Source organism: Copadichromis virginalis, linkage group LG2 (genome assembly GCF_057382275.1).
Source record: "Copadichromis virginalis isolate Kocher_CV1m ecotype Utaka linkage group LG2, C_Virginalis_male_GT1.1, whole genome shotgun sequence".
Lineage (NCBI taxonomy): Eukaryota > Metazoa > Chordata > Actinopteri > Cichliformes > Cichlidae > Copadichromis > Copadichromis virginalis.
The window spans coordinates 21,505,485-21,524,916 of NC_140619.1; the positions used below are offsets into that span (position 1 = coordinate 21,505,485).

The following is a 19,432-nucleotide window of genomic DNA, read 5'->3' on the forward strand; positions in this document are numbered from 1 at the left end:
TATGCCAAGAGTGAACGAGACATCGATTCACTGATCCACACTACCAGGCTATACAGCAATGACATTGGAATGTCGTTCGGACTGGAGAAGTGTAGTCGGATGGTAACAAAGAGAGGGAAGGTAGTCAGAACTGAGGGGATTGAACTACCAGAAGGCAACATTGCAGACATAGAGGACAGTTACAAGTACCTGGGGATCCCGCAGGCGAATGGGAACCATGAAGAGGCCGCTAGAAAAGCTGCAACCACCAAGTACCTGCAGAGGGTCAGGCAAGTCCTGAGGAGTCAGCTGAATGGTAAGAACAAGATCCGGGCCATCAATACGTACGCCCTGCCCGTGATCAGGTACCCTGCTGGGGTAATAGGCTGGCCAAAGGAGGAGATAGAAGCCACTGACATAAAGACAAGAAAGCTCCTTACCATGCATGGAGGGTTTCACCCCAAGTCCAGCACCCTGAGGCTGTACGCTAAGCGGAAGGAAGGGGGCCGGGGACTGGTGAGTGTCAGCACCACAGTCCAGGATGAGACAAGGAACATCCAAGAATACATTGGGAAGATGGCCCCAACTGACCGAGTGCTCAGTGAATACCTCAGGCAGCAGAAACCCAAGAAAGAGGAGGGAGACGAGGAACCATCATGGAAGGACAGGCCCCTGCACGGTATGTACCACCGGCAGATAGAGGAGGTGGCTGATATCCAGAAATCCTACCAGTGGCTGGACAAAGCTGGACTGAAAGACAGCACAGAAGCACTAATCATGGCAGCACAAGAACAAGCTCTGAGCACAAGATCCATAGAGGCTGGGGTCTATCACACCAGGCAAGACCCCAGGTGCAGGCTGTGTAAAGATGCCCCAGAGACAATCCAGCACATAACAGCAGGGTGCAAGATGCTAGCAGGCAAGGCATACATGGAACGCCATAACCAAGTGGCCGGCATAGTGTACAGGAACATCTGTGCCGAGTATAACCTGGAAGTCCCGAGGTCAAAATGGGAGATGCCCCCAAGGGTGGTGGAGAATGACCGAGCTAAGATCCTGTGGGACTTCCAGATACAGACGGACAAAATGGTGGTGGATAACCAACCGGACATAGTGGTGGTAGACAAACAGAAGCAGACGGCCGTAGTGATCGATGTAGCGGTTCCGAATGACAGCAATATCAGGAAGAAGGAACACGAGAAGCTGGAGAAATACCAAGGGCTCAGAGAAGAGCTCGAGAGGATGTGGAGGGTGAAGGTTACGGTGGTCCCCGTGGTAATCGGAGCACTAGGTGCGGTGACTCCCAAGCTAGGCGAGTGGCTCCAGCAGATCCCGGGAACAACATCGGAGATCTCTGTCCAGAAGAGCGCAGTCCTGGGAACAGCTAAGATACTGCGCAGGACCCTCAAGCTCCCAGGCCTCTGGTAGAGGACCCGAGCTTGAAGGATAAACCGCCCGCAGGGGCGTGCTGGGTGTTTTTTTTTTTTTATATGTATATATATATATATATATATATATACATATATATATATATATATATATACATATATATATATATATATATATATATATATATATATATGTGTGTGTGTATATATATAAATTTTAAGCTAGAGCTACAAAAGTCTTATTTTCATCTCCCAGGTGAATGTCTCGAGCTCCTCTGAGAGCCAGTTACCTAAAAAGCAAAAACTGTCTTAAGCCGTATTGACCTACTCGAGCTGAGCACATTCTACACTACACTTTGTTACTATGTGGGCTGTGCCATAATGTACAAGGGCAGGGTTTGTGTGCATCTGACTATAGTGATATCTCTTTTAATCAATAAAATTGAGCCAGATATTTCCATCTTAGCTGTCTCTGTAAAGCAGCACATGAAGAAGACACTGGTGCACTTTCATCATTTCAACATAAGCCCGACAGTTTGAGATAAAAATCCACAGCAGCCTATATTCTGATGTGTAACTGGCTCTATAACTGATACAGTGCTTGCTATTGACTAAACTATTACAATTACTGTTAGGAACTTTACCACCTGCTTCACACTGCAGCTTAGAGCTAACAGAGGTTCCCGTGGATCACTGAGCTGTCTGGCACATGGCCACTGAAGACTGTCACTCCCTCTGAGCTGAACAGTGCTGAGACTGAGTAGAAGCCATGTCAGACTCTGTGCGCAGCTTGACGTTGGCCTAATTAGGAAAAAAAATAACATTGATTGTTTTTCCTGTTTTTCATTTTCCTCTCCCTCAATCACCTCTTCCTTTTCTTCGTTCCATTTTAAGCTTCCTACGTCCAAGTTTGACTGAATGCATGCTGTTTTCAATTATTTCATGCTGTCACAAGACCAAGCAATGGCAAGCATTACCTTCTATTGTTTATCATGTAGCTTGGGCTTCACTGCCTTGCTCAAGGGTGAATCTAGTTCCAGTAGTGAGCCTTCCTCTTATTGTTTCTCCCATTAGCCCTGCAGCGAGGGAGAAGGACCTGTTGCCTCCCCCCTCCCTGGAGCATCAGAACCCCCCGAGGCCGCGTAGTAAACCTCCCGGTGGGAAAACAGCCCCAAGGAAAGAACCTCGCAGTGCTACCAACTCAAACACTAACACAGCCACTCCACCAGCAGCGCTACAGCAAACCCCACTGCCAGTACCTGCTGTCAGTGTAAACCAGGTTAGTTTTAGATGTGTGTGTGTGTGTGTGTGTGTACTGCAGGAAGGTTGCAGACATTTGGAATAGGGCTGAACACCAAGTACAGATGTATCAGACTGTACCCTATACTTATCGCTTTATGCAACTCTACAACAAATGTACTGACTCGTGGTTCCTTCCCTGAAAGGTTCCTGTTTGTAATCCAGTCTCAGCTGTGTGTGAATATATATGAATATATACAGCTATTGTATGCTCATTAATGGAAAAGGGAAATCAGTTTTTCTTAAATACATACACGTAATGCTACATATTTATATTAAAACACCACAAGATGAACACTTTGTTAGGTACATCTGTTGAACTGCTCACTGGGCAGCAACTCAGTGAAATTAGGCAAACATGCTCTATACATGATCAAAGTGAGCATCAGATTGGAGAAGAAAGGTGATTAAAGTGACTTTGAAATGCATGGTTGTTGGTGCCAGATGGGCTGCTTGGCTGAGTGTTTCTGCTGATCTACTGAGATTTCAGAGAATGGTCTCAAAAAGGATTTAGAAAATATCGAGGACAACAGTAACTCAAATAACTGCTCGTTACAACATATGAATGTAGAAGAGCATCCCTGACACCGCAGCACAACACTGCAAACCTCGCAGCAGCAGAAGACCACACATGATGCCATTTCCTTCAGCTAAAAACAGCAAACTAAGGATATCATTTGCACAGACTCACTCAGATAGATGGTGGATGGTCAGGATGTCTCGTCAACAGTTCAGGCTGCTGGTGATGCAGTGGTGTGGAGGATATTTTCTTGGCACACATTGGGTACCAACAGCTGCAACCTTAGCAGGGCTGCAGCGACCCAAATATCACTGAAAAGCACAGAGACGCTGCTTTCAGGAAGCGTGGGAATTCTTTCAGTTTAGCAAAGGGTTTTAGAAAAACATCTGTGTGACGCCAGCGACAGGTTAGCCTCCCTGAGCATCTCTTTATGACCACAGTGCACCCATCTGCTGATGACTGCATGCAGCAGGATAATGTTCAATATCACAAAAGCTCAAACCGCTTTCTTCATGACAGTGAGCTCACTGTAGATCTACAGCAACTGTGTGATTCCTTAAAGAATTAGGGCAAAAGGGGCGTCCAACCCGGTACTAGCAGGGGGTACCTAATGACGTTGGTGGTAGTGTTACATTGTAACAGAGTGTTTTTAACTCAAGTGGAAGAACGGGAGGATTTAAATGGTTAAACAGCAACAAACATTCAAAATGCTAAAAGGAAATCATAAAAATGTTGACCTAATGTAACTTTAACGCTGCAGTGAGGCTGAACAGTAATAAGAAGCCCTAGAAAACGTGTAAACAAATAACGCTGATGATTTCCTTTTCAGATGTTTTCATGTTGGCTGATCTCTGTGATGCTGCTGTCTTTCGTCATTACTTGTTTTGCTTTGAGAACAAATTTCCCCTCCATTGTTCTGCTGTCAGGTTGTGGAAATTGTTCTCGTAAAACTCATCTGCTGACAAATTAGCAACTAACACGTTAGCAGCTGTCAGCGATGTTACAACAAGATTACACTGAGGAAAACTGCAGTAACCAGCAAACAGCAGCTCAGCTGTTACAGCCCACAGAGAAGACTTGAAGAAGTGACCCGGCAGCATGACGTGCCCGACTCTGACAACTGCCACCTCTGCGTCAGCAGCCGGAGCTACAGGCGCCCCGACAGCCCCTCAGAGCTCCAAACTTTAATTCGCTCACACAGTACTTAGAATTTATTTAACAACTAATTACTTAATGCCTAATTATCATCATGTTCTCTTTTGTTTTCATCAACTTCAGGGAAACAACATAAAAGTTCGAATACTTTTCCACATATCCCACTGCAAAGATTTACCCACAGTACTGAGCATGAACTGAAAGGGGACCTAATATTCTTATTTCAGAATAACCATCGTTTATTTTAGGCCAGACGTTAGTGAATCCTCTCAATTTACCAACTGTCGGAAGCAAGCCCTTTACAGCCTTGCTGTTTTCTGATTGGTTGCCCCACATATACACAACTTTTCATGGTAACACTTAATAATGGCGTCCACGACTAACGGGTCCCCTGTAATTAAATGGACTTTCAATGTATTTTACCTGAAATTAGATCATTATATTTACCTATAAACACTTAAAGGTAGATACACTAGAATAGGATAGAATTATATTGTAAGTAAATTCAAGTTTTCTGAAGGTAATTTTAAGTAATGCGTAAGTAATTTTAAGAATTGCATAACTTCATATATTTTATAGAAATAAAGCAACACAAAAATATATATAATGTAAGTTTAAGCAGTGTGCAGTGGTCATATTTGGAAAAACAAACATCTTACATCGTAAATTATTTTTTGGGACAGCGGTCGTACTGTGGAAGCTTACATTTTTAGCTCTTTATTTTTTTGCATCTTTATATCTTTATTTGATTTGTTGCTAATTCTGTTGTGTTCAATATTGTTTTTGATTATAAATAAAAGTCGATAAATTAAGTTAGACTTGGTTCCTCCATTACAAGGTCACACATGCCGGCCAGTTTTGATTTTCTCTACTTACACTATCATTTGTGTCATCTTTGCTGTAAAACACATGAAGTGATGCTCTAAAATCAGTCCTCCACTACTTAAACTTCCTTACACAATTCCTTAAAATGACCTAAACACTACATACATTTACTTACAGTATAATTCTTTCTTTGTTTCCTGAGAAAGCTGACTCTTACCGACTTGTCCCAGTGTAGCTACATGTAAATATTTTACCTTGTAAGTTCAAAGTTTTCAATGTCATTTATTTACAGGTGAATTAATACGACGAAGCATTATGAAAAATATATATCACTGTTCATTTTGAGAATAAGGTCAAAATTTTGAGATTAAACTTGAAATATTATTTAAAGAATGAAGTCAACTTTATTCTCAAAATGAGCAATAATATTTCTTTTTTAATGGGGCCCTAATACTGGTTACTGTTACACTTCCACAGCAGTTGTGTGATGCTGCTGTGCTCACAGCCACAGCTGTGTGCCTGAAATGATTATATTTGGGTTATACTGTCTCATTCACATCTAACGGATCCAAAAGTTTAATAAAAATCTACACGTGAGCATTTCGGTCTGAAGTCTGAGATTTTGGCTCTCTTGTACGCACACAGATCAAAGCTAACGATGCTACAGTATATAATTAAATCCAACGGGCTGTCGTTATATTTCATGGTATACATACAGATGTGCCTCTCCTGTCAAGTGTACGCAGGTGAAAATGTCCTTGTTTTACTAAAGAGATATAACCTTTCTTAAATTACCTGAGAATGGAGATGAACGCTAACGTGTGCAATCGGTGCCGTAAGTGCTGTTGCAACATTTGATCTTCTGCCTGTTTTAGTTGCGCAGAGCAGCTGGCAAGATGGCTAATGTCAACAGTGAGGAGAGGTGAACTATGGAGAAAACAGGCCAGAGGAGTTTTGTTCAAGAAAGGAAAAGCTTTTGCCGGCAGTGCAAATAAGCTCTGTGCAAGGGACAGTTTCCCCCTTTTTTCTATTTCAGCAAAACACTACATGGCATTTACTGAGAATGGATTTTGCAGATGGCAACACGCATTGGAAAGATTCCAGAGGGCTGCGTCTGCCAAGCGAGTGGGTTTATACTGACGACTGGGAACATTAGTGGTGTTTTCTTCTCTGCATCTGCCTCTGTAGTTGCTTTCTCGTGTTGCTGTTGCACACACATCGCTGCTCCTCGCTCGCCTTTGTTTCAGTTGAGGATAATTGATCAGTACATGTCTAAAATTAAGCATTCAACATCACAGGGTCAATTTTGATTGGGAACAAGACAAGGGCAGCGATGCAGGTGTAGCTACACAGCACTAAAAATGAAAATAAACTGAGTGGATTGTGGCTGCGTCTGCCAGCTGACACACCTTATTTACAGAAGAAGAAAGAAGGCTTGTCAGAAAGTTAAACTGATGATACACAAACAGCTAGAAGCCAGTTTTCGCTCGTATATATTTATATATACATTTATTTTCCTATTGTTAAAAAATAATCTAAAGAACAAAAACACTAATCAAACCTACAATAAGGCCAAAGCCCATATCCTTCACCTTTGTTATCCAAAAACATGGAATAGTTCGGCATGTCTGCTGCTGTAAATACTAACTACAACAGAAGACAGCCCACAACAAATTAACCATTTTAACCTGTTTAAGTAAAATTTGGTTAAAACGACTGTGCCCTGCGGTGCAGCTTCAGGCATAAACTGTGTAGATGTGACCTGTTTGCAAAGAGTTTGGTCTGTAGGAGATATAAACTAAGCTGAGGCTGAGATCCACAGACAGAGTAAAGGAGCCAGGTTAACCAGTCACTGTTTTTCTTTATCCATCTGTAAAAACAGAATATTACACACTCATATTTAGGTAAGAAAACAGGAGAAAAACTATTAAAATTTAATTGGAAGTTATTCTGTCCTTTCACATTATTTCCATTTCAAATGTAGACTGCTTACAGAGTGTAAGCTAATGACTTTGATGATTTCTGGATTTCCCCAATTTAAATCAAAATTTCACATTATTGTGTCATCGTGTACTGTATGATTCCAAGGATTAAAGAAAGGAGAAAATACTAAGTCTAATATCTACTAATACTAATGTTTATTCAGGTAACATCAGCATCATGTAACTAAAATCCATTTAACCAAACTGAAATTACAATGATGCTCCTGCTAGTAGATAAACAGAGTCTACAGGCAACAGTAAGGAAGCATCCACGTCCATGCTAGTGTCAGGTCATGCTAAATACAACATGTTTGTTTTGTAAATTATCACCATTAAATTAATAATAGCAGACTATGTAGCTGATGTACTAATGCAGCTTCAGGAGGCTATGTCCATCTTTTATATACAGTCTGTGAGAAAAACAGTAAGACAGTAAAGCTTTTCTGAACAATTTCTTCCTATTCTTCATGGATTTTAGATGCACTTGAATATGAAGCCACATATTTTAAAAACTTAAAAGAATTAATGATAATGCTATCAAGACTGAATATCACTGTTACCATCAAAGAGGATATTTCTTTAGTGGACACTCAATGATCTGCTATGTGAGTCACGACTCTAGAAACATAAAGCTTCATGATGTTCATCTTCCAGACCACTTTATATACATCGCTCCCCGGAAGAGCCGTTCTGTCCCTTGCTGGTAATGCCTCCACAATGAGTGTTGGAGCTCCTTCACTATGTCAAAATGGTGATGCTTCAATCTGATTTTTCATTTTGGGGGAAGTGAAAAAAGTCGCAGGGTGCCAAATCATGTAAGTAGTGTGGTAGGAAGTGAATATTGTGTTTGCACAGCTAAAAAAAAGAAAAAAAAAAGTTCTGCGCCTCACCCTGGAAGACAAATTAACTGTGCACAAAGATGAAGAGAACGACGACGTGCTCCTATCAAATCTCTTTGGCTGAGAACTGTGCTCATCAAACACATTATTCCGTGTGAAATTTGGGACATTGAGAAGTTTTCTCTCTGGTCAAGTCTGAGGACCGCTAAGTGAAGGTGGTCAGGACACGGCTCCCAGGAAGCTCAGGAAAAATTCCTGCTTTACCAGAAGCAATCCAGAAGTGCATCGAAACGGGATCTTTAAAGAGAAAACTGGAAAAATTTCTATAATAAAGATGCACTTGTTTATGAAACTGTGCCCTCGCATCTTAGAAAGAACTCAACTAAGAAATGTGAGACGCATCTTTTAATTTGCATGTGACAAACAGACCGCCTGCGCTCAACTGTGTGACTTGTGTGCAGCGAATATCAGTGACATTCAAAACGAGACAGTCAAACATGTTTCTTTTTGCTTCACAGATTAGTGGAACAAGCTGGCAACTCGTGCTGCCTAATTTGCATGATATTATCACATTCAGTAATGTGCTGTATGTGCTTTGCTTTTGATTATAACGTTTGTCTACACCAGGTTTTTTTCTTCGTCGGGGTTTAAAAGTGCATTAGTGGACGGGGTATAAGAGATGGCTAAAGATCAGAAGCTTCCTTTGTGTGTGTTATATGTGCCGTTTTTTCTTGACTTGTATCTTGTATTTTGTTGCTCCTTTTCATACATTTACATATATTTTCATCAGGACAAGCGGAAACACAGAGGTCCCAGCACCAGGATCACACCCAAGTCCAGAGAATTCATCGAAACAGATTCCTCCTCCTCTTCGTCAGAATGCCAGTCGGATACGGAGGAAGCCATCAAAATCCCAGCTTTGCCGCCACAGACGACACGCTCTGCAATTAACACGCAGACTCTGTCCAACGCACACATGCACGCGCCTCTTCTCCCATGCCTTGGCTCTGCTGGCGGTGTGGGGAGTCTGGGAACATTTGGAGGGAAGGGACTTCGAGTCAAAGATGGTAGCAACGTGCCCACTAACGGTAGCAGCAGCAGTAGTAACGGTAGCATCGGCAGCAGTAGTAACGGCAGCAGTGGTAGCTGTAACTCCCTGAGCATTAGCAACATAAGTGGTTCATTTGGCACCTCTGTTCCCGATCCTGGAGGGTTAGGAGGGCAAAGCAAAGACCTGGAGCCCATGTCACCGCCTTCCAATCTGGGACACGAGGTGCCTCTCTCACCCTTGAGGGAATACCATGAGATCCAGAGTTTATGGGTAAAAATTGACCTGAGTCTGCTCAGCAGGGTGCCCGGCCAGGCCGCGGGGGAAAGATCAAGGGTGGGAATTTCAGAAAGGGATGGGAGTGAGGGGAGAGACAGAGAGAGACAAGGGGAGAGGGAGAGGATAGGTGTGGCAGAGAGGGAGAGACAGAAGCAGGAAGACAGAGAGTGGCCGGGGCTCAGAGAGAGACAGAAGCTGATGAAAGGGGAGAGACAGGAGGAAGAAAATGAGCGATTAGTGCAGGACAGAGAGAGGCAAGGTGAGCGAGAGCGATTAACAGAGAGAGAGAGGCCGATGGACAGAGAGGACAGGGAAAGATTCGGACTCGGGGAGAGAGAGAGGACGGCAGTGAGGGACAGAGAAAAGATGTGCCAGGGTCTGGGGGTCCCGGACAACAACCCCGTGCAAGAGCAGACTAATCCCAGGCTGGCTGGGAGGACGGAGAGAGCAGAGAACGGAGGCAAACACAGAAGGCAGGCGGCTGCAAACATGGTGGTTCCACCCGAGAAACACGCAAGCAAGAGCAAGAGGAAACACAAGGTGTGAAGCAGTGTTTGTTCACATATACCGCCTTAACTGTTCTGCTGGCTGTTTACTTCACTCCTTCACATCTGTGAATTCTGGTTTCTCTGTTCCTAGTCGGACCACGGAGACTCATCAGTGAACTGCAATAAGAAGCTGCGATTGGACAAAGACTGTCTGCTCCTCCCACCCTGCATCTCTCCAATACACAACCATAAGAGCAGCACGGCAGAGTAAGCATTAACAGTGCACACGAGCCACCCGGCAGATTAGCTCTGGGAAAGGACTCAGCGGGATGAGGAAGAGATTGTACTGTAATGAAAGCCCGAAACACTACATAGATCAAGTTTTGGCATCACTCCCTCATTATCAACGAGCCAGATGTCCAAGGGGTTTTTCACTAATTGTGCTGATACCAGTCCACAAACAGTAGCATCGATAGATCAGAATGCAGCACAGCCTGAAGACATGTTGTGCAAGGTGTCATCCTATTGTGCTGCTTCTTATTTTCTGTCATACATACATTGGTACAATGGTGGATGCCAGCGTAAACGTGGCCAAAGTGTCGAGTGATGAGATTAACGTATGTGCGAGTAGCTCTGAACCCTCTGTTCCTCTAGTTCTACTGGACTTTACTTACACCTGGTTATGATGTGGTCATTTCTGGCCCCGCCCACCTACTGTTCAGTGCTTCTGTTTACAAACGACAGCCAACCAAAAGAAGGTGGTGGATGAACCGAGAGGCTGAACAAAAGTCATCTGTGAATCATGCAAATCTGATCTATTAGGAGTCCGATCACTTTTTTAAAGGCAGATCTACCATCGGTTAGAGCTGTTCACACGTCCTCAGTCAATGTAGTAAAACCTGGCCAACAAAAAAACTTTTTTCTGCACTTAAAAAATGAAAAATGAAATACATAAGAGTCCTGCCGGAGGGCACGAGGTGCTCTCCTTTGTCATAGATTAGAGGTATTCCAGACAAACAGACTGGTGCAAGATCACAAAGTGCTTTAAAGAACTATATTTGGTTCCTTAAATGGACTTAATTCTCCCAGCCAATCAGGTCATGTGACAGATAGTGATGCTATTGCATTTGACCAATCAGTAATGGCTTGGAGCATTTCCAACATCAGCGTTTTTTCAGGGAAATCAGGTTTTTCACCCAAACTGCCAAACTTATTGTAACATCAAAACTAGCTGTGGCAGGCCGATAAAACCCAGACATCATATATATCAAGAGTTGTTCTAAATGTTGAAACAGGTGTTGTTTGTCTTTGGTTTCTAAAAATTGGGGCCATAATATGAAGGCACCATATTTATTCATATACCCTGCTCATGTAAAACTAGTGCAAGTGATGGTAACTCCAGTTTTAGACATGCACCAGATATGTCTAGTGAGCAGCGATGAAAAAAACAATACTCTATCATAAATGTAGTACAACGGTAGTCAGTTTTATATTAATTGTTGCCCCAACTCCATATAACACTATATGGTGATCCAGTGAGAAATCTAACTCATTAATGTGGAACCATATATGATAACTTCATTGACCTTGACTTGCAACATGGATATCAGCTCATAGTGACATCATACAGAGCCAACAGGGGTAAAAAGTGTCTGAAACCAAAAGTTCAGGTCATTGCAAATACCCTTTCCAGAGCAGGTGAGGAAAAAAATAAAGAACCGTACTGTATGATGAAAAACAGTCAATGAAGCCTCGTTTCATTAGTAAATTATGTCTCAATCATCCCAAGAAACCTGTGAATGAAAATTTTAGATACTCTATTAAAATGAGTTAAGAAATTCCAGAAAAGGCTCAGCTTTCCCTCCACTGATTCATCCTTCCCTGAATCCCTGCTATGCTCCTCATCCTCATGTGACTGTCATAGACACTAGTAGAGGTAATCAGGCAACTTTACTAGAGACTGGGTATTTTTTAGGAAGGATTAAAAATTTGAATGTCGCGACGGAGCCACTAGACAGGCGAGCTCAATTCACACGGTGACGCGGGAATGACAAACCATGAATCTCTGCTTTCCGTGTGAATTATTTAAAAACAGCCTAAGCGGGCTGTCGCTATAAATAAGCCTCAACGTGACAGCTACAGAGGAAATATTTTTATAGCATCTCGGCTTTATCGAAGCATGCACGGCAGCGAGAGGTGGCAGAGAAAAGAGGGAGTGACCTGGAGTTGAACCTGTGACACTGGCGTAGTTGTCACATCCCGTTTATCATCTGGGAGGCTTTTTACGGAAACTCTGAATTGGCTGATGTGATCATCTGCCTCAGATCCAGTTGGCAGTTTCCTGTGACTTTTGACAGTTATCATCCCACCTGTTTTAATCAGCTGGGTCATATTTTGATAGCAGATAATCAGCGATGACCACATGTGACTGAGATTTGACCCCACAACAGCACAGAAATCACATTTAGTCTTGGTCAGCAAGTCACTGGATCCACATTGGCCCAGTTGTGGTCCATATAATACATTATTTTTACTGCAAGAGAAACAACAACACAAACACTGGGTCAGAACAGCCTTCTGGTGCTGAGTAAGGCAGGCTGAGCTCTGAGGGGAATCCTAAGTTCAGTGAAATAAAGTTTAACAGAACCAGGTTTTCTTTGGGTTGGCCAGTTTGACCCAAGTAAGACTTTACAGCTATCGCAGTGCTGGTTATCAGCTTTCTACGGTGGCCCTGAGAGGCCAAACGGACTGCAACTTCAGAAAACACTTGCAAAAAGAAAAATGCTGCAAAAAGAAAAACGCTGCAAAAGCACACACATAACACAACAGAAATGTTTCTGGGGAGACAATAACTGGACGGACCAGTTGCATGAACTAAAACATGTATGTATGGCTGTATCCCAATTCAGGGACTGTTTCCCAATTCAGGGTCTGCAGCCTTAAAGTACGCAGCCTTAACGGTCCTCAAGGGCCGTGTACTCAAAGACCGCTGAGGCCGGAAGTGCGAGGCTTGTAGGCTTGTGAAATGGGACGGTCTAGCCTCCGTCACGCTGCCCAGGTTGCCTAGCAACCATGATACTAACAGCTGGAAACGTTTCACACAGCTTTGTTTGACAGAAATGAAGGAGAACATATTTTGTACATTTGTTTCTACATGAGCTTTGTGTGATTTGATAAGTATCTGAGGCTGAGACCACAGGGCTGTAAAACATGATTGTTGGGCTTCATTTCTGTACTGAACAGTCATTTAAGATTAACTAGTAAATAACAATTAGCTAATGTTGTTCATGAGACTAAAGTCATCTCACTTTGGTAATGTGAATATAATATGGCCAATATTATATTAATCATTATTAGTTATTACAGCACTGAACATGAACTCTGTGTCATTCAATGAGCTTCAGTAAAGATTCAAGTTGCATTTATTTATATTTCCTATCACCTTAAATATCACCTTCACTTAAAGACAAGTATCTTTGACAGTGTATATATAGATGTATTTTAAATGAGACAAATATTGTTCTTTTAATATGTTGGCATTACTAAATTTGGCTCATATGTGTAAAAAGAAAATGTACGAGCTGTGATAACTGTTTCTGATAGAATGAAGAGTAGACTGATATATTAAATATTCCTTTATTGGGTGAGAAAATCAGACCATGTCATAACTGCTTTAAGTCACACAGAATAGATATCAGAGCCTCAAACAGGCTGACTTCTGCTAAATGGGTCAAACTGGGCAGAAAGTCTACAAACACATAACATCCTTATAGAATATGATGTAACACTATAGATCAACTTACCTCAGAATATATAAAGCATATAAACAATTACAGCAATATGATGCAACAAACACAGCAGTGCTACTAATCCTCATACTCAATACTCAAAGCTTCATAGAACTGAAACAAACATTTATTTTTAGCTCCATTCTGCTGCTGATACATACTTTAGGTTTCTGAACATTAAACTTGTTGCTGCCTTTCATAGTGTGTAACTTGAAGGCCCTGAGTACTTTCTCCCACACTGAAAACACTGGGATGATCAAATTATTTGAACATTACCTAATAAGACTAATTCAGGACAGACAATTAGTTATTCTAAACTTTTCTAGCAGTCCTTCACAAACAGGGAACAGTCTGTCTATCCTCTCCATCTGTCAGCTACTGCTGGCTCTTCCTCCTCCTCTTCCTCACACACTGTTGAGTTTGTCCTGGTGGATCATCAGGGGTGCAAAGCCTCACAGATGATGTGCAGCAGTGTGTCCCTCAGTCTGTCCTCACTCTGGACACTTGCAGTTGTCACGCATGGAAATCAAATGTGTGAGAAGCTGCAGGATTCAAACACAAGTGTGACTTATAAACACATGTTCATACTTTTATTCCACAATCAGAGAGAAAGAAACAGAGAGAGAGTGCAGGACAGACAGACAGGTGACAGTCTCAGGTGTGTACACTGTTACACAACAGCACAAGAGAAGGAGGATTTAGTGTTTGTGTTATTATTATCGAATGGCATATATTTTAAAGTAAAGGCTAAAACAAAGTAAATGCTGAAAGTACAAACATCGCTAATGTCACATAACTTTGCCGACATGTGGCCAACAGTAATGTTTTAATGTTATTCATTATTAAACATTTGCACATAAATAAGTGACTAGGGATGGGTATCGTTTAGGTTTTATCCAATACCGGTGCCAAACCGGTACTTTTGAAACGGTGCCGGTGCTCAAACGGTGCTCAAACCGGTGCTTAAAGAATGGAGAACGCAAAATTGGTCCAAAAACCTCTCATGTTCAGCTGTTTTTTGTAAAAATATAACAATGTTAGCCTTTTCTGCAGCTATGGGGCATATATGGTATCACTCTTGGCTGGAAGCAGTGCTTAAACAATGGAAAAAACACAAACTTTGTCCTAAACCTCTCATGTTTAACTGTTTTCCACTTGTTCTTTGGTCATTTTAGCCTTTTTAGCCAGGGTGAAGGGAGTGGCTGCTGCCACCATCATCCGTCATCATTTCTGCTACACTGGCAGGGCTAGGGGCCAGGACTCTCCTCTTCGTGTTTTTGGGGGATGTTGCATAACAGGCAACCCACCCGCAGTAGATGTGCTCGGTGTGAGGTCTCGCAGCAAGCTATCAAATACGGCGCATTTCTGGGCTTTTAAAAAATACGCTATGCGTCGCCAGGTGTTTCATTGGATTCGAGGTGTTACCTCCTTTGACAGTATCACAGTATCACCTTAAAGCACTTGTTGCAGGCTGCTGAGTTTGCATATTTTGCTATGAAGTAAAGCCAGACTTTTGACCGCTTCGCCTTGGGCATTTTTAATCTGTAGCTCTGCTCTAACAGAACGTACGTACCTGGCCCCGCCTACTATCCTCGGAAACGTAAAATGATTGGCTAGAATCTAAAGTGTATCACAGCTCAGGGAAAAAAAGCACCGAAATAAAGCACCGAAATGTGCGCTGCTTTTCGGTCTGGTTACTACCGTTTATGTCAGAACCGGTGCCATGATGGCACCGGACACCGGTACCCATCCCTATAAGTGACATAATATTCAGAACTTACTTTTGAAAGTTTACTCTTTGGCCGCTCTGCTTCCACTTCTTTGAAGTGTGTCCCAGTCCCAGTGCACTTGTTAGTATGTTTTGGTTCGTGCAACTGGTCCGTCCGGTTATTGTCTCCCCAGAAACATTTCCGTTGTGTTGTGTGTGCTTTTGCAGCATTTTTCTCTTTGCAAGTGTTTTTCTTTTTGCAGCATTTTTCTTTTTGCAAGTGTTTTTCTTTTTGCAGCATTTTCCCTTTTGCAAGTGTTTTCTGAAGTTGCAGTCCGTTTGGCCTCTCAGGGCCACCGTAGCTTTCTCTTAAACCGGGCTTCCTGCATCATGCCGCACCTGTCGTGTAACTTCTGCAAAAAATGATCCCTATGAAGGCCCCCTACTGCAATTAGACACATATCAGATGCTCTTAAAGATAAAAAGGTGATTAAAAATCTGTAAAGAATCTAAAAATATAACAGAAAAATTGCAAACAGTTGCAAATAAGACAAGAAATTAATGCTGCAGAAAATCGTTAATCTGGTGATTTAGCGTACAGGATGGTAAAATACATTTTTTAATTCCAGTTAATTATTTTATGGCTGAGTTGCTCCCAGTGCTGCTTTATTTCTGACAGCTGCACATTAGAGCTCCGAAACTTTAAACTGAATACATTTAAACATTAAAGGTTAACATCCCAGAACCTAATAAAGGACGCCTTGAAATTACTTTAGTTTGTTGGCAGATCAAAGTGAAATTAATTTTTTGATTGAACTGATATTCTTGGTGTGTGTTCTGTGTTCCAGTAGCTGCAGTTCCATCAGTGTGAAAGAGGATTAGCAGCAGATTAGAATCAAGTATAACATTTAAACATTTTCTGTATTAATGCATGTACATCCTTGTGTCATTGTGACACACACTTCATTCAGTGGTTTTAGTCAGGTAGGGCTTAACAACTTGGACATATAAAACCTATTCCCTCAGCAGAAAATCTATATTGCACTTAAAACTTTCAATAATAGGCTCAGTGAAAACACGGCGCTCACAGTCAATTTTAAACAACCAATTCCTGACTCCCAGCCAGGTTATGTGTTCAGCATAAGTTACCGTGGTGGTTTAGCCATGTTTAGGGAAAAAAAGTTTCTTACCATGAGGAATGTATTTTAATAGCCTCTTGGATTATTAGTGAGGCTCCGATCTGAATTTTTGTGGATGCACCCGCACAAACTTCAGTAAAACTTTTAATCAACATCATTTTCTGTTTGATCCTGACTGATCCCGTCTCAGTTTTATGGGTAATTTATCTTAAGTTACTCATGAAGTGTTTTTGTCACTTTATGCTGTTGTTAGTGTGTCAGAAGCTTTGAGAGAAGACTTCTGGAAACAGCTGGAAGCAACCAGATGAATTTACCTTCTGTGAACATTTCATCTGTAATCTGACCCGTCACAGACTTTTATCTGCATAGGTGCTCTACAGTCAACTTGTACTTTCTGTAAATATTTCAGTCTGTTTTAGATGTAGAATTACAGAACGAAGTAAAATCTCAGAATATACAAAAGATGTTTAGTGATTTTGAAGAAGTTCTTGTCACAACTAAAGAAAAGTGGGATTGGCACCTACAGGAACTGCAGCTTTTGCTAGTTCTGTATCGGCTTCATTTTTCAGTTCCAGAAATCGCCCCTTGGTGTAACAGCATGTCATACTGAAAGTAATACATACCGTATTTTCTGCACTATAAGGTACACTTAAAATCCTTTAATTTTCTCAAAAATCGACAGTGCACCTTATAATCCAGTGTGCCTTATGTATGAATTCTGGTTGTGCTCACTGACCTCGAACCGATTTGATGTGCTACACGGCGCTCAAAACTCTTTAAAAAATGTTTTAGTACGACTTTGGTAAGCTACGAAGTCGCACCACTTGATGGATTGTTGGAGCATTACGGCTGCCGTAGTCAGGAGCCTCGTGGAGTAATCTGGGTCCTAAACTCTGTCTAGTTCAGGTCCCAAAGTCAAACAAACACTGCGGCATCACTGAGAGTTAAAAACTGTCTAAGTTCTTTCATCTTTAATAAAATGATGAGCGTTGCTGCTTAACCAGGTGAAACAATTAAGTTTAACATCCAGGCATCCATGAAAACAGAATTTATTACATTTAACCGAGTTAGAAGTTAGCAGGAAGTTAGCTCGCTAGCTTCCACCTAAACATGATATACTGTAGCATGTTCTGACTGAGAGATTTCTGAAAGAATTCAAAAGTACAGCTCTGCTATCACTTCCAACATAAATGAAGTAAGTAAAGTAAGTAAAGTTTATTTATTAAGCGCTTTTCATAGACAGGTAGTCACAAAGCGCTGCACACAGAGATTAAAATAAACGAAGACAGAAAACTAAACAGCAGTGACGTTTGTAGGGTTACGGAAGTTGGGCTAGCTGGTATATAATGATGTGCTGCGTGGTGGCTAGCGACACAGCTATGTTAGCATAATGCTAATTTTTTTTCCACTCGATAAAAGTTAACGTGTGGGTTCCCGATGGTTAGGGACAAATGCAGTCGCATGGTAGGATGCTGTAAACGGACCAAACTTCAGTCAGGAGAACAACTGAGATCATCCATTCACAATAGAAGGTTAGTCATTAATATACTGCAACAACATGGGAATAGAGCAGCTGTGAGAGAATTCAACATTAATGAATCAATGGTACAGAAGTGGAGGAAGCAAAAGAATGAGTTGAGTAAAGTTTGACTTATCTGACTGTTTTGTTTCACTTAATGCGCCTTATAATCCCGTGTGCCTTATGTATGAAAAATATGGGAGTTGTCACAACGCCGACTTAAAAAGTAGCCAGCGTGCTCTTTTCTTACAAAAACCTGGCCAGATGCAGTCAAATGACCAAACAAGGAGTGCATGACTGAAAGGGGCTTAAGTCAGATAATACTTTTGATACGGTGCTGACATAGGTGTTTAATGCTGGGCTCCTACTCCCTCATGTCTCGATCTGTGTAGAAGAGACGGCTCCCGTCTGTGTCGACCCAACAAACCGGCAGGGTCACTGGAAAAAGTAAAACCGGAAAAAATCTCATAAGTGGCATTCTGCTGTTTGGTTCTTAATTCGTATGACAAAGCCGAACACACGACAAGTGATTTAAAGACTGATATGAATGCTGTAGTGTACCAAAAAAAGGAGAAATCTCATTTCAGTTGGAATATAAATCTTCTCACTGAGTCACTGCAAATGCATTACAGGAAATGATTTGGCAGATATACTGTGGTCATTTTATTCTAAGAGCCTCTCAATTTGTTAACTTATTATGCCTTTAAAAGAAGTCTGAGTGCTCTCACCTACTTCCCTGCACACACATCAGCGTCCACTTAAAGACAGACACACGCCACTACACGCAAATTAGCATATGCATGCACACAAACAGCCGCAGACACATCAATTATGCCGTGCGCAGACACAAAAGCACACACTCACGCTCCGCATGCACACACTCCACAGCAGCTAATTAGTCTTTGTCTCCATGATTTTGTCTATTATTGCTAATGTCGGTGCCTGGGGCCTTGTTCTGCGAGCTCAGCAACTTCCTCACCGCATCAAACCCCCAGAGTTTCCAGGGAGAGGAAAAACATAAAAATATCATCTGTTGTGCTGCAAACAATATGAGTCACAGGAGCTACAATAAGGCGGCTGAGGGAATAATTGTCGAGGTGCTACGGGGGAAGGCAGAATTCCAATAATTTTACAGGGGAAAAAAATATCGTTCACAGATTTAAAAATAAGGTATATTCATTCATTAGTCCCTAAATTCTGTCTTGTGTTTTTTTTTGCCACTAACAGTCCTGAACCCAGTAATAAACTGAATGTAGATACAAGAGGAGTCCTCAGTCATCGTGGGATTAGTTTCAGTATCACTCACTTAATTTTTAAAGGTAGCAAAAAGCCCCACATGAGGGCTTCAGGACACTTGCATTTGGTCTGTGTCTTTGGAGCAAAATTAACAGTGCCAGGACGAGCTACACTGAGACTCGCATACCATGAGTAACTCACGTATAGCACAGATACAACACAGAACAAAGTAAAAACATA

At 41.8% G+C, this 19,432-nt stretch overlaps 1 protein-coding gene across 1 annotated transcript in view; it reads left to right on the forward strand.

The window, feature by feature from the left end:
* The window catches only part of aff2 (AF4/FMR2 family, member 2), a 208,992-nt gene that overhangs the window by 163,978 nt on the left and 25,582 nt on the right, over nt 1–19,432 (forward strand). Inside the window, exons 15-17 of the mRNA XM_085473161.1 lie at nt 2,442–2,646; nt 8,778–9,854; nt 9,954–10,069. Of these exons, the coding sequence (XP_085329287.1) occupies nt 2,442–2,646; nt 8,778–9,854; nt 9,954–10,069 (1,398 nt within the window). The remainder of the gene's footprint in view (nt 1–2,441; nt 2,647–8,777; nt 9,855–9,953; nt 10,070–19,432) is intronic.